Raw genomic sequence first — 15,449 nt, 5'->3', positions numbered from 1 at the left:
AAACTCCTTATTGCCAAATTCAGACTTAAATTAAAGAAAGTAGGGAAAACCACTAGACCACTCAGGTATGACCTAAATCAAATGCCTTACAATTATACAGTGAAAGTGAGAAATAGATTCAAGGGATTAGATCTGTTAGACAGAGTGCCTGAAGAATTATGGACGGAGGTTCGTGACATTCTACAGGCGGCAGGGATCAAGACCATCCCCAAGAAAAAGAAAAGCAAAAAGGCAAAATGGTTGTCTGAGGAGGCCTTACAGATAGCTGTGAATAGAAGAGAAGCAAAAGGCAAAGGAGAAAAGGAAAGATAACACCCATTTGAATGCAGAATTCCAAAGAATAGTAAGGAGAGATAAGAAAGCCTTCCTCAGTGATCAGTGCAAAGAAATAGAGCAAAACAATAGAAATGGAAAGACTAGAGATCTCTTCAAGAAAATTAGAGATACCAAGGGAACATTTCATGCAAAGATGGGCACAATAAAGGACAGAAATGGTATGGACCTAAAAGAAGCAGAAGAAATTAAGAGGTGGCAAAAATATACAGAAGAACTATACAGAAAAGATCTTCATTACCCAGGTAATCATGATGGTGTGATCACTCACCTAGAGCCAGACATCCTGGAATGCAAAGTCAAGTGGGCCTTAGAAAGCATCATCACTACGAACAAAGCTAGTGGAGGTGATGGAATTTCAGTTGAGCTATTTCGAATCTTGAAAGATGATGCTGTGAAAGTGTTGCACTCAATATACCAGCAAATTTGGACAACTCAGCAGTGGCCACAGGACAGGAAAAGGTCAGTTTTCATTCCAATCCCAAAGAAAGGCAATGCCGAGGAATGCTGAAACTACCCACCCGCTTGCATTCATCTCACACACTACCATAGTAATGCTCAGAATTCTCCAAGCCATCCTTCAACAGTATGTGAACTGTGGACTTCCAGATGTTCAAGCTGGATTTAGAAAAGGTAGAGAAAGCAGAGATCAAATTGCCAACATCCATTGCATCATCAAAAAAGCAAGAGAGTTCCAGAAAACTTCTACTTCTGCTTTCTTGACTATGCCAAAGCCTTTGACTGTGTGGACCACAACAAACTGTGGAAAATTCTGAAAGAGATGGAAATACAGACCACCTGACCTGCCTCTTGAGAAATCCATACGCAGGTCAGGAAGCAGCAGTTAGAACTGGACATGGAACAACAGACTGGTTCCAAATAGGAAAAGGAGTACATCAAGGCTGTATATTGTCACCCTGCTTATTTAGCTTCTGTGCAGAGTACATCATGAGAAACACTGGGCTGGATGACACACAGCTGGAATCAAGATTGCCGGGAGAAATATCAATAACCTCAGATAGGCAAATGATACCACCATTATGGCAAAAAGCAAAAAAGAACTAAAGAGCCTCTTGATGAAAGTGAAACAGGAAAGTGAAAAAGTTGACTTAAAACTCAACATTCACAAAACTAAGATCATGGCATCTGGTCCCATCACTTCATAGCAAATAGATGGGGGAACAGTGGAAACAGTGACAGACTTTATTTTGGGGGCTCCAAAATCACTGCAGATGGTGACTGCTGCCATGTAATTAAAAGACGCTTACTCCTTGGAAGGAAAGTTATGACCAGTGTAGAGAGCATATTAAAAAGCAGAGACATTACTTTATCAACAAAGGTCTGTCTAGTCAAAGCTATAGTTTTTCCGGTAGTCATGTATGGATGTGAAAGTTGGACTCTAAAGAAAGCTGAGTGCTGAAAAATTGATGCTTTTGAACTGTGGTGTTGGAGAAGACTCTTGAGAGTCCCTTGGACTGCAAGGAAATTCAACCAGTCCATCCTAAAGGAAATCATTCCTGAATATTCATTGGAAGGAATGATGCTAAAGTTGAAACTCCAATCCTTTGGCCACCTGATAGGAGGAACTGACTCATTTGAAAAGACCCTGATGCTGGGAGAGATTGAAGGCAGGAGGAGAAGGGAACGACAGAGTATGAGAGGATTGGATGACATCACCGACTCAATGGACATGAGTTTGCGGCAACTTCGGGAGTTGGCGATGGGCAGGGAGGCCTGGCGTGCTGCAGTCCATGGGGTCGCAGAGTTGGACATGACTGAGTGACTGAACTGAACTGAGTTTTTCAGGAGCTCAGCATAAGATGACTTTGGCTAAATCACTATTTTCATGTTGAACAGCCTGTGATGCTGGTAAGTTATATAAATATGCACCTAAGCAGAGAATTGGACAAAGAACTGTTGGTTAGTTGCTAAGTCTATTGCTTCTTTTGCGATTCATGGACTGTAGCCTGTCAGGATCCTCTGTCCATGGGATTTCCTAGGCAAAAATATGGAGTGCCTTGCCATTCCTTTCCAGAGGATCTTCCCAACCCAGGGACAGGACCTGCATCTTTTCATGGGCAGGCAGTTCTTTACCATTCAGGCACCAGGGATGTCCTGGACAAAGAATATTGGGGAAAAGACAAGTTTGTGTTCTGAGGTTGGAGGTCTTCTTTCTTTTACACTTCACTACAGTTAAAATTCCTAACTTCCCTAGACAGCCTCTCAACAAACATCGGGAGTAGGCACTATTTGCTTATCACTTTTATAACTGTAACTTACATAATTCTATTCATGACCTTAGAATCTAGCCTTGGTGACTTGACTTAGACCTTTATATGATTTTAGTGTTTCCCCTCCTCTTGTCTCTCCTTGTCAGCACTTGATGTGCTGTTAATGAGCGGGCCTGCACACGTGGCCGTGCCTGCAGGTGAGTCCCTGTCCGCGTCACTGTGGTGGTGTGCCCTTACTCTCCCATCATCTGTGTGGTGTGTTACCAGATGCCGAGCTCCACTTCACACAACTGCTGGGTGCAGTGTTGCTCGCAGACTTGCAGTTTTCCATCTGCCGCTTCCTCTTTAGAGAGAGGCCTGGGGGATCCCCCTCAGTGGCCTTATGGTTCCTGCGCCACGTTGCCCACATTTTTGACCACTTCCCTGAGGTCTCTCGTTTCACACCGACCAGCTTGTCGAGAGTTACTTTAGAGGCCGCCTAGTCACCTTGACTGGGTCAGCTTCGTGACTGCAGGAGTCTGTGGCTAGGATCTCTCCTGACGATAGTTGCTACATATTCCTTGTGTCGTCTTGAAAGAAGGGTTCTCTCACTCTAATTTCACCTATGGATTGAATTGAAAAGCGATAGCTGCCTAGCTGAGTCCTGCTAGGAAAATTTACCCTTTTCTCCTTTATCCTGCCTCCATGACCTCTGAGGTTTGTTTTTGTTTGTTTGTTTTTTTAATATATACACAATTGCTTCCTGTCCGTCTCTCAAACAAGACTGTGCTGAGATTTGTAGAGAACTAGTTGGGCAGGAATCCCTCAGAAGAAATGGAGTAGCCATCATAGTCACAAAAGTGTCCAAAATGCAGTACTTGGATGCAGTCTCAAAACGACAGAATGATCTCTGTTCATTTCCAAGGCAAACCACTCAATATCACAGTAATCCAAGTCTGTGCCCCAACCAGTAATGCTGAAGAAGCTGAAATGGAACGGTTCTATGAAGACTTACAAGATCTTTTAGAACTAACACCCAAAAAAGATGTCCTTTTCATTATAGGGGACTGGAATGCAAAAGTAGGAAGTCAAGAAACACCTGGAGTAACAGGCAAATTTGGCCTTGGAATATGGAATGAAGCAGGGCAAAGGCTAATAGAATTTTTCCAAGAGAACGCACTGTTCATAGCAAATACCCTCGTCCAACAACACAAGAGAAGACTCTACACATGGACATCACCAGATGGTCAACACTGAAATCAGATTGATTATATTTTTTGCAGCCAAAGATGGAGAAGCTCTATACAGTCAGCAAAAACAAGACCAGGGGCTGACTGTGGCTCAGATCATGAGCTCCTTATTGCCAAATTCAGACTTAAATTGAAGAAAGTAGGGAAACCACTAGACCATTCAGGTATGACCTAAATCAAATCTCTTATGATTATACATTGGAAGTGAGAAATAGATTTAAGGGACTAGATCGGACTGACAGAGTGCCTGATGAACTATGGAATGAGGTTCGTGATATTGTACAGGAGACAGGGATCAAGACCATCCCCATGGGAAAGAAATTCAAAAACACAAAATGGCTTTCAGGGGAGGCCTTCCAAATAGCTGTGAAAAGAAGAGAAGGGAAAAGCAAAGGAGAAAAGGAAAGATATCAGCATCTGAATGCAGAGTTCCAAAGAATAGAAAGAAGAGATAAGAAAGCCTTCCTTAGCAATCAGTGCAAAGAAACAGAGGAAAACAACAGGATGGGAAAGACTAGAGATCTCTTCAAGAAAATTAGAGATACCAAGGAAACATTTCATGCAAAGATGGGCTCGATAAAGGACAGAAATGGGAGGAACCTAACAGAAGCAGAAGATATTAAGAAGAGGTGGCAAGAATACACAGAAGAACTGTACAAGAAAGATCTTCATGACCAAGATAATCACGATGGTGTGATCACTCACCTAGAGCCAGACATCCTGGAATGCAAAGTCAAGTGGGCCTTAAAAGCATCACTACAAACAAAGCTAGTGCAGATGATGGAAATCCAGTTGAGCTATTTCAAATCCTGAAAGATGATGCTGTGAAAGTGCTGCACTCAATAGGCCAGCAAATTTGGAAAACTCAGCAGTGGCCACAGGACTGGAATAGGTCAGTTTTCATTCCAATCCCAAAGAAAGACAATGCTGAGGAATGCTCAGACTACCACACAATTGCATTCATATCACATGCTAGTAAAGTAATGCTCAAAATTCTCTAAGCCAGGCTTCAGCAATATGTGAACCGTGAACTTCCAGGTGTTCAGGCTGGTTTCAGAAAGGCAGAGGAACCAGAGATCAAATTGCCAACATCCACTGGATCATAGAAAATGCAAGAGAATTCCAGAAAAACATCTATTTCTGCTTTATTGACTATGCCAAAGCCTTTGACTTTGTGGATCACAATAAACTGGAACATTCTGAAATAGATGGGCATACCAGACCACCTGACCTGCCTCTTGAGAAACCTGTATGCATGTCAGGAAGCAACAGTTAAAACTGGACATGGAACAACAGACTGGGTTCCAAATAGGAAAAGGAGTATGTCAAGGCTATACATTGTCACCCTGCTTATTGAAATTATATGCAGAGTACATCATGAGAAACGCTGGGCTGGAAGAAGCACAAGCTGGAATCAAGACTGCTGGGAGAAATATCAATAACCTCAGATATGCAGATGACACCACCCTTATGGCAGAAAGTGAAGAGGAGCTAAAAGCCTCTTGATGAAAGTGAAAGTGGAGAGCGAAAAAGTTGGCTTAAAGCTCAACATTCAGAAAACGAAGATCATGATATCTGGTCCCATCACTTCATGGGAAATAGATGGAGAAACAGTGGAAACAGTGTCAGACTTTATTCTTCTGGGCTCCAAGATCACTGCAGATGGTGATTGCAGCCATGAAATTAAAAGACGCTTACTCCTTTGAATAAAAGTTATGATGAACCTAGATAGCATTTTCAAGAGCAGAGACATTATTTTGCCAACAAAGGTCCATCTAGTCAAGGCTATGGTTTTTCCTGTGGTCATGTATGGATGTGAGAGTTGGACTGTGAAGAAAGCTGAGCACCAAAGAATTGATGCTTTTGAACTGTGGTGTTGGAGAAGACTCTTGAGGGTCCCTTGGACTGCAAGGAGTTCCAACCAGTCCATTCTGAAGGAGATCAGCCCTGGGTGTTCTTTGGAAGGAATGATGCTGAAGCTGAAACTCTAGTACTTTGGCCACCTCATGCAAAGAGTTAACTCACTGGAAAAGCCTCTGATGCTGGGAGCGATTAGGGACAGGAGGAGAAGGGGATGACAGAGGATGAAATGGTTGGATGGCATCACCAACTCGATGGATGTGAGTTTGGGTGAATTCCAGGTGTTGGTGATGGACAGGGAGGCCTGCTGTGCTGCGATTCATGGGGTCGCAAAGAGTCGGACACAGCTGAGTGACTAAACTCAACTGAGTCTCCTATATGCTGTATGGAAAGAATAGCAGTGTTTAGAATTTTGGAACCGTAACCAGGCAGCATTTCTAATTTTCCTATTAAGAGTCTGTGTGGAACTAGGAATTGAAAACTAATTACATAAATCTTTAAATTTTGAAAGATCCCCCGCCCCCAAGTGTTTCTGTGTCTGGGGTATCTATTCCACAGAGGGTACATTGTATCTAGCAAAAAAGTCATTAAACATTCAACCAATAACACTGCCACCCCTCACTCTTAAATGTTTAACATATTTCAGGATTTTTTTGAACTGCAAAGCATTGACTAGATTCTCTATTGCTCATACAATTATTGATGACATGGGAAGTGAATTTGAATGTAAAAATAATGTCCAACATTAGGAAAACTTACTTTTTTCTCATTAAGATTTTAAAATTTTCATCTCTGTACACATAGTTTAGCTAGTAACTTTTCTGTTCTTTACTGTTTCATCTTATTCTTACTGTTTCTGATTTTTTCACTTTGTGTGGTTCTCAGACCTCATGGACTTGCGTCGCATAAGCGTTTCTCTGAGCCTCTTAGTTGTTTCACTAACAGAACGGGGGTGTCTCCACAGCTCGCCTGCTGCTGAGTCAACGTGCAGGGCCCTGGAAGCTCAGAGGTCCCTTGGAGATAGCTCTGCTGGAAACTGTTGATGGTGTGTGACTTGGGCAAACCTCTCCTGAATTAGAGAAATGTGTGAGCCATGATGCCCACAATTGTGCTTTTCATAGAGCCAAGTATACTGTTGCTGATTAATGAATAATGGGTTGTTTATCTTGGAGTTGTTTGTATTGGCAGATGCCCTCTAAAATTCAAAGGCTGTCTGTAAACGAATAATGACCTTATTGTTTATTCAGTGCCTGCTTTTCTATTTAATATGCAGCTATCTTGGAGAAATTTCTTGAATATCAAATCACAAGTAAAATGTAAGCAGTTTTTTCCCCCAGATTTCCAAATAGGCCATTTAACTGTGACTTATTCTCAGATGATCTGATGATCTGGTTGTGTACATGTGGCTGAGGGAGAAGGGCAAGGGAACGAGGCCCAGAAGTTTGCCATCTACCACATCCACCACAGATAGCTTAAATAAATTCAGGTACATTTCTGGTTGATGGTGTGTCTAGCACAGGTTAGCTGCTGAGCTTTCAAGTGGAAAGTGTGGAAAGGGACAGGCAGCAGGGATCACAGCGGGAGTGGGTCGGGAAAGGCTGGTGAAGGAGGTAGGCTCGATGGCTGATACAGCATCACTGGTGTGGCACGAGGAATACTTGGCAGGAGAAACAGTATGTTTGAAGACTTGTGGCGTCATCAGCAGTAGGCGTTCTGGGAACTGTAAGTTCAGTGATGCTGGAGCATAAAGCACTGTAGGAATGGCCCTGGGAAAATGGGAATATGAGGCCCAGATAATGAAAATCCTGAGCCCCGTCTCTCTAACAGGCGTGATCGCTCCATGATGTGTAGCTCTGGCTGAAGACAGCATGAAGCTGTCACACCTACCTTGTTCTGTGTGCTATGCTCAGATGTTCTCAGTATCTAGAGGGCTCTAATTTTATAAAGGGCTGTTTTGTGATTAATATTTTCATGTTGTGATGGCATAATTCTAGAGACTCAAATGGTGAGGAGATCGTGCATGAGTATAGAGGGTCAGGGAGAGGTGTTTTTTTTTTTTTTTTAGGGATAGTTTTGAGACTGGGTTTATGACTCAGGTGATAGGGAATATGGAAAAACATGGACAGAGATATTTCTTCCTGCATACCTTTGCATCCTTACTGCTGGCAAAGTGTGTTGGCTCTCTGTCATTTGTTTAATAATGGTAGTTGACTATATATAATGCATGAGACATTGTTATTTTAACATAATATTTAAAAATAATTTTCATGGTTTCTTGGTACTGCTGGCTTTCTGTTTCACGAGAGGCAAAGGTTAAAATTATGATAATTGGCCAAACAGTTAAATGTCTTCCAGTGAGGGGCAAAATCTTGAATAAAATTAATTTATACTGCTTCAGTGTAAGTCGTAGAAGAAGAATTTTTTTTAAGTGCTTTAGGGAATACATAAAAACAACAATGAAAGCATTTTTTTTCAGTTGAGTTTTAAGTATTATGGTGTAATAAATATTTGGACTTATTTTTAAGAAATTTTCGTATTTTGGAAACCAATAAAGACCATTTTGATATAAAATTTAGTCACAGATGTTAAAAAAAATGGTTGCCAGGGTAAAAGGGGGTAGACTGGGATTGATACATATGTGTGTATATATATATGCACACTACTATATATATAATTGATAACTGATAAGGGCCTACTATATAGCACAGGAAACTATAGTCAATACTCTGTAATGATCCTATATGGGAAAATATATTTTTCATATATGTGTGTGTATAACTGATTTACTTTGCTATACAGCAGAAAGTAATACAGCAATGTAAATGAACTATAAGTTCAGTTCAGTTCAGTTCAGTCGCTCAGTCGTGTCCAACTCTTTGTGACCCCATGAATCGCAGCACGCCAGGCCTCCCTGTCCATCACCAACTCCCGGAGTTCACTCAGACTCACGTCCATCGAGTCAGTGATGCCATCCAGCCATCTCATCCTGTGTCGTCCCCTTTTCCTGCCTTCAATCTTTCCCAGCATCAGGGTCTTTTCCAGTGAGTCAACTCTTCACATGAGGTGGCCAAAGTATTGGAGTTTAAGCCTCAGCATCAGTCCTTCCAGTGAACACCCAGGACTGGTCTCCTTTAGGATAGACTGGTTGGATCTCCCTGCAGTCCAAGGGACTCGCAAGAGTCTTCTCCAACACCACAGTTCAAAAACATCAATTCTTCGGCGCTCAGCTTTCTTCACAGTCCAGCTCTCACATCCATACATGACCACTGGAAAAACCATAGCCTTGACTAGATGGACCGTTGTTGGCAAAGTAATATCTCTGCTTTTTAATATGCTGTCTAGGTTGGTCATAACTTTTCTTCCAAGGAGTAAGCATCTTTTAATTTCATGGCTGCAGTCACCATCTGCAGTGATTTCGGAGCTCAAAAAAACAAACTCTGACACTTGAGTTTTAAGCTCACTTTTTCACTCTCTACTTTCACTTTCATCAAAAGGCTCTTTAGTTCTTCTCCATTTTCTGCCATAAGGGTGGTGTCATCTGCATATCTGGGGTTACTGATATTTCTCCCGGCAATCTTGATGCCAGCTTGTGCTTCTTCCAGCCCAGCATTTCTCATGATGTACTCTGCATAGAAGTTAAATAAGCAGGGTAACAATATACAGCTTTGACGTACTCCTTTTCGTATTTGGAACCAGTCTGTTGTTCCATGTCCAGTTCTAACTGTTGCTTGCTGACCTGCTTACAGGTTTCTCAAGAGGCAGGTCAGGTGGTCTGGTATTCCTATCTCTTTCAGAATGTTCCACAGTTTGTTGTGATCCACACAGTCAAAGGCTCTGGCATAGTCAATAAAGCAGAAATATATGTTTTTTCTGGAACTCTCTTGCTTTTTCCATGATCCAGCGGATGTTGGCAATTTGATCTCTGGTTCCTCTGCCTTTTCGAAAACCAGCTTGAACATCTGGAAGTCATGGTTCACGTATTGCTGAAGCCTGGCTTGGAGATTTTGAGCATTAGTTTACTAGCATGTGAGATGAGTGCCATTGTGCTGTAGTTTGAACTATAACTCCAATTTAAAAAAATGTTTTTAAAAAATTCAACTGTGAGAATGTGTGTGTTTGGGAGTTGGATATACATAAGTGATAAAACTAGAAATCCCTTAATTATTTTATTTCACTATTTTTAGGTGCTGGTGAATCTGGGAAAAGTACAATTGTGAAGCAGATGAAGTAAGTAGATTTAAAACATTTTTTTGATGTTATTTAAGTATACCATTCCCTCAAAGGAAGTAAGTATTCTTTTTTTTCCTTTTGTCTCCTTAGAATTATCCACGAAGCTGGTTATTCAGAAGAGGAATGTAAGCAGTACAAAGCAGTGGTCTACAGTAACACCATCCAGTCAATTATCGCTATCATTAGGGCCATGGGGAGATTGAAGATTGACTTCGGTGACTCGGCCCGGGCGGTAAGTTACTAAAGTCCTTGCAGCAGACCAGAAGAGTAAAAATAAAAGAAGGCTTACATGATAACACCATACTGTATTTATCAGCTGTCTCAGGACCAGAAGAATAGTAGTGAGTGAAGTAGGTCAGAAGCTTTAGAAGTGAGTAGAGTAAGAATACACAGATTTCATAATCTTCCCATTTAGCCAGAATTCTTTCCTTATCCATCAGATGGTTTGGACCACTCAGTAACCATTACCGTGTTTTTTGTATAACACAGTATACTGACTACCTCTGAATCTCCATCATGGTTTTGAGTAGTTACTACCGAGTTCAGTAAACTGCCTACACTGGCATTCTTCAGAATTTGTTTATGTGATTTGGAATGCTGAAATGATCTAAATATTTGTGTTCATGCCCAGACTAAAAAGCAGTCTAGTCTCAGATGATGAAAACAGTATAAAGTTTGCTTATCTTTGGAATCAGCAAATACTTGCTATTAGAAAACATCTTTCAGAATTTCAGAGCTAGAACAAGGACCTTAGGAGACAGGCTAGTTCCATCACTTCATTTTGGCAGTAAAGGAACTGGAAACCAGGACATCCCATGATAGGAAAGATTGCCCCAGGGTGGTGAGCAAGGCAGTGTGCCTGTGCTTCCTTATGTGACCCAGTATGTAACTTGTTTGCAGTTTGATTAGAAACAGCCCCAGCCTGGCCCATCTATTACGTTTTCCTCTTTTCTCCCCAGTCCTGGGTAGCTTGCTTAATCTGTTTTAAGTTTTTTTAATTTGTGTATGGTTTATTCTTCACTCATTCTTTTTTTTTAAATAACATGGTAAAACTTGATGTTTCTAGAAACCTTTAAGTAAGTCTCTAGATTAGTTTTTAATATTTTGGTACAAAGTAGATGTATATTATTACTACTGTTAACTACTACTACCCTCTTTTATAGTTCTTTTTATTTTTATGTGTTCAATATGTGTGTTATCTCCCTAATAATACTAGAAAGACTTTTTTGTATAGAGACCATAACTTTTTATCTTCTCACATCTGCCAGGTTTTTAATTTTATATACAGGCTCAATTTGTACTTAATAGGAAAAAAAATGAATGAAAGCATCATTAGAAAACATATTGGGGAAATCTGTTAAAATTTATTTTGTATAATAAGTCACTAAAATTTCTTTATAAGTTGTGGGGCATATTAATTTACTAAGCTTTTCTTTTTAAATAAGGAATATTTTCAAAGACTTCAAGATCATTTTTAATAATAATTCATAGCATTCTTCTAACTTATCTTTTCTGAAACAACATTTGATCATATCCAGACAATTTTTGCCTTATCTCCTATCCATTCAGGCTGTAACTTATCCATTTATCGTTATTCATTCAGGAAATGTTTTTGAGCTCTTAGTCATACACAAGAGAGCTACTCTAAGATAAGGAATTGAATAAATTGTACTTTACATTAATTCCAATTCACATGCACAGTATTATGCATTCAGATCTTACATGTGATTATTAAAGAGAAAGGTTTTGTAGCCTCCATTGTGTGAGGTAATGAAGGGTCAATGCAAGCTGCTTTTTTATGAGGTCTTTTTATTTTCATATTTTTCTCAAGAAATATTTTCATTTTCTGTCCTCTGGGGGGAGATTTGGGCTTAATTTCAGGACTGACTGGGCTTCCCTGGTGACTCAGCTGATAAAAAATCGGCCTGTAGGGCAGGAGACCTGGGTTTGATCCCTGGGTTGGGAAGATCTGGGAAGGGGTACCCTCTCCAATATTCTGGCCTGGACAATTCAGTGGACTGTATATATAGTCCATGGGATGGCAAAGAGTTGGACATGGCTCAGCAACTTTCAGAGACTTTGTTTCAGGACTGACTGGGAATAACTGCTCCCTCACACAAGGTGTTTTTTTTTTAACTGGTTTTCTGATGCTTTGGAATCTACATGAGGGCCTGCAGTGGTCAGTTCTGTTTCACCCACTCTTTCTAGACTCTCTAGCTGTATCCTAGTAACTTATTTTCTTCCTTCCTTCTGCCTGTTACCTCTGCTAATGTTAGCCACTGTCAGTCTTTCGTACAAATGTCTTCAGGCTGTCTCATTGGTTTTGAGTGGTCTCGTCCATGTCTTTGCAGCCTTGCCTCTATGCAAGTTTTAAAATACTGTGAGGCTCTGGAAATTGTGCTCAGGAATACAAAGATGAATTAAAGACAGCTTGGACTTTGAGCTTGATAATTGGAGCATGTGTTATGAGTTTTCTAGACCAAAACAAGGGGAAAAAGCATTCTAGAAAGAAGAAACTGTATAGTGAAAGGCTGCATATGTTTCTTTTTCTAAGGTATCAATTCTTGGACGTGTTAGCCTTAAATTGAAGGATAACCAGATATTTAAGTGTGAAGGTAGTATAGTTTTTTCTGTTCTCAGAAAAAACACAAAGTGAATAATCTTTTCTAGCAACTGTGCATCAGTGTCAACTCAGTCTCATTAACTTAGGTATGTCAACATTTGAATTATTTAGTATCTTTTTTGGTAAGTTTATTTGGCTTTACTGGGTTTTTAGTTGTAGCGTGTGGGATCTAGCTCCCTGACTAGGGATCAAACGCAAGCCCCCTGCTTTAGGAGCCAAGGAATCTTAGCCACTGGACTGACCACCAGGGATTGTTCCGAATTTGTTAATATCTTAGTGAAAAATTACTCTCTTTTTTTCTTTACTGGCTTTTATTTTCTTGATTTCTACTGAGGTTGAGAATCTTTCTTTTTGTATCTCTTAGTATTGAACTTAGTATTTGGACTCGTCTTAGTAGTCTTTACTCAGTTCTGTTTAATACCTTGTCCTTTTTCACATTAAGTCTCTTAGAATATTATTCAGGATATTTCTTTTATTGTTTTAAAACAGTATTTTTCTTACGTTAGAAGTCGTTTTCTTCAGGCAATTCTGACTTCTGTGTTTTGTACCTTTAGATGTTCTTCATCTTAAAATTATTTTTAAAAACATATCTTCTTTTTCTAGAATAACATGTCCACTCATCTGGAAATGTTATTTGTGTCTCCTGCTAGGTGGAATCTACGTATGTTTTATAATTTGATCATCTCTTGCCTTACAAACCATGTATTAAGTAGTCTGTTCCTGAGTGACTTGAAAATGCTACCCTTAGCATTCTGTTGAGTGTTTTTAGACTCCGGTTTTTTGTTGTTTTTTTTTTTTTTTCTCACTGATATATTCTTTTTTCCCCAGCTCAGTCACATTTTCATCGTAAGATGGAAATAATAACATCTACCTTGGAGGGTTGTGAGGAATAATGATAAGACTTTACCACATGCCTTGGCCATAAGAGATTTCAATAAATGTTTATTACTGCTACTGTCATTTATAATGACTATACTACTATTATAATTTTTGTCAGAGTAACATTTAGTTTCTCTTGATTTATAGGACATGGGTATTTGCTAGGGTGAGTGCATCCATTCCACTGTTAACCAAAATATCAAGGCTACTATCCATTTCTCTTCCCGATGAACTCAGGAATCATTGTAATTCCCCACATCCCTATTGAAACAAAAAAGCCTATCAGTGTCTTAACTGAAATTATATTTTAATATGTAGGGTAACTGGGTGAGTGAGAACTGATGACAAAATGTATTTTAAATTTTAAGAGATGGTGACTCATTTGCTGTGGTTTGCTTCATATTTGGCAGCTAGTGAATTTGCAAAGCAGATTACACATTAGTTATTTAAAATGAGAGGAAACAAAATTGTTTTCAAGGCTGGCATAGAGCAATCAAATTTTGTACCTAATATACTTTTAGAACTCTCATAATGAGTGTAGTTAATCTGTGGATGACAATACTGATAAATTAGATTATTTTGTTTTTAATAATGTGCAGTTAGGGAAGCCTTGAATAGGGGCCTGTAAACATGTCTTAGGCACTGCACACAAGCATGTACACAAGTGAGCGCAGAGGTAGGGGAAGTAATTAGACTTGCAGCAATTGACAAGTTAATAAAAATGTGTTCTGTCATTTAATTAATTTCCAGTAGAATTAGTATTAAAATGTTAGAAACAAAAGAAGATAAAACACAGGGCTGATGTTTCATCCAAGAAAGCTTGAGAAGTACTTCCTTAGAATAAGCTGGGCTATAAGGAACAGAAATCCTTGCCTTGAATTGACTTAAGCTCCCTTTCTCCCCCAGGCCTCAGCATGCTCCTGCACTGCTGCTGCTGCTGCTGCTGCTAAGTCGCTTCAGTCGTGTCCAACTCTGTGCAACCCCATAGACAGTAGCTCTCCAGGCTTCTCTGTCCCTGGGGTTCTCCAGGCAAGAATACTGGAGTGGGCTCCTGCACTATGGCCACTTTCCTCTTCCTCTGATTTTTAAATTTATTTCATTAGTTAGTTACATTATATCTGTCTGCCAAATTTGCCAGATTGCTTTTGAGAAAGGCTGTATCAATGTACCTTCCTAGCAGCAGCGCTGTTTCTTAGCAATCTCAGTAGCCAAAATCTTGCAGTCTTAAATTTCAAAAATATTGGCTAATTTAAGTCTTACTTCAATTTAATTTGCCTTTTCAATTTTTACTACAGCGATGCGTTTTTCCACATCTGCATCGACTCTCTTTCTCCACGTTTTGTCACCTGTTTCATCCTGTATTCATTTATTGATTAGAGTATTGGTGTTTTGATGATCTCTTTGCTTGTTTGTATATATATGGGATTCCCAGGTGGCTCATTGATAAAGACTCTGCCCTGCCAAGCGAAGATGTGGGTTCAGACCCTGGGTCTGGAAGGTTCCATGGAGAAGGAAATAGCAACCTACTCCAGTATTCTTGCCTGGGAAATCCCATGAGCAGAGGGGCCTGGCGGGCTACAGTCCATGGGGTCACAAAGAATGGACACAACTTAGCCAGTAAACAACAACAAATGTACATATATAGTGACTCTTGGTCCACTAATGCATACTTCTCTCACATTTGGCTTACTGCCTTTCATCTTAGGTTTTCATTTAAAAAAAAATCCCCTATTATTTATTCCATTATGTTTAAATTTAGGTAGTCTTCTCTCGACCAAAGGTTTACTGAATATTTATGATATTTTAAGAGTTTTTTTAGGGAGTAGATTTCAGCATTGTTTCTATGCTAGATCCTCAAATCCCTCTGAAACTTTGCTGTATGCATGGAATAAGGATCTACACTATTTTTTTTCCTCTTCAGATGGCTATCTAAATATTCACAAGTGTTTTTTAAGTAATTGCATTCTTTCCTGATTTATCTTGCCAACTTTACCATATAAGTTCAGATTTGGGACTCCCCACCCCTATTGATCTTAATACCAGATGATCTACATAGTGTAGACT

The 15,449-nt window shown here is 39.8% G+C and overlaps 1 protein-coding gene across 1 annotated transcript in view; it reads left to right on the top strand.

Annotated features, from left to right (window-relative positions):
- Nucleotides 1–15,449, top strand: part of GNAI1 (G protein subunit alpha i1) — a 107,377-nt gene that overhangs the window by 63,908 nt on the left and 28,020 nt on the right. The window contains exons 2-3 of the mRNA XM_015095247.4: nt 9,838–9,880; nt 9,974–10,115. Coding sequence (XP_014950733.1) covers nt 9,838–9,880; nt 9,974–10,115 — 185 coding nt within the window. The remainder of the gene's footprint in view (nt 1–9,837; nt 9,881–9,973; nt 10,116–15,449) is intronic.

The sequence above is a fragment of the Ovis aries genome, chromosome 4 (genome assembly GCF_016772045.2).
Source record: "Ovis aries strain OAR_USU_Benz2616 breed Rambouillet chromosome 4, ARS-UI_Ramb_v3.0, whole genome shotgun sequence".
NCBI classification, from domain to species: Eukaryota; Metazoa; Chordata; class Mammalia; order Artiodactyla; family Bovidae; genus Ovis; species Ovis aries.
Note: the sequence above shows the minus strand (reverse complement) of the source record. Positions and strands in the feature narration are given on the sequence as shown.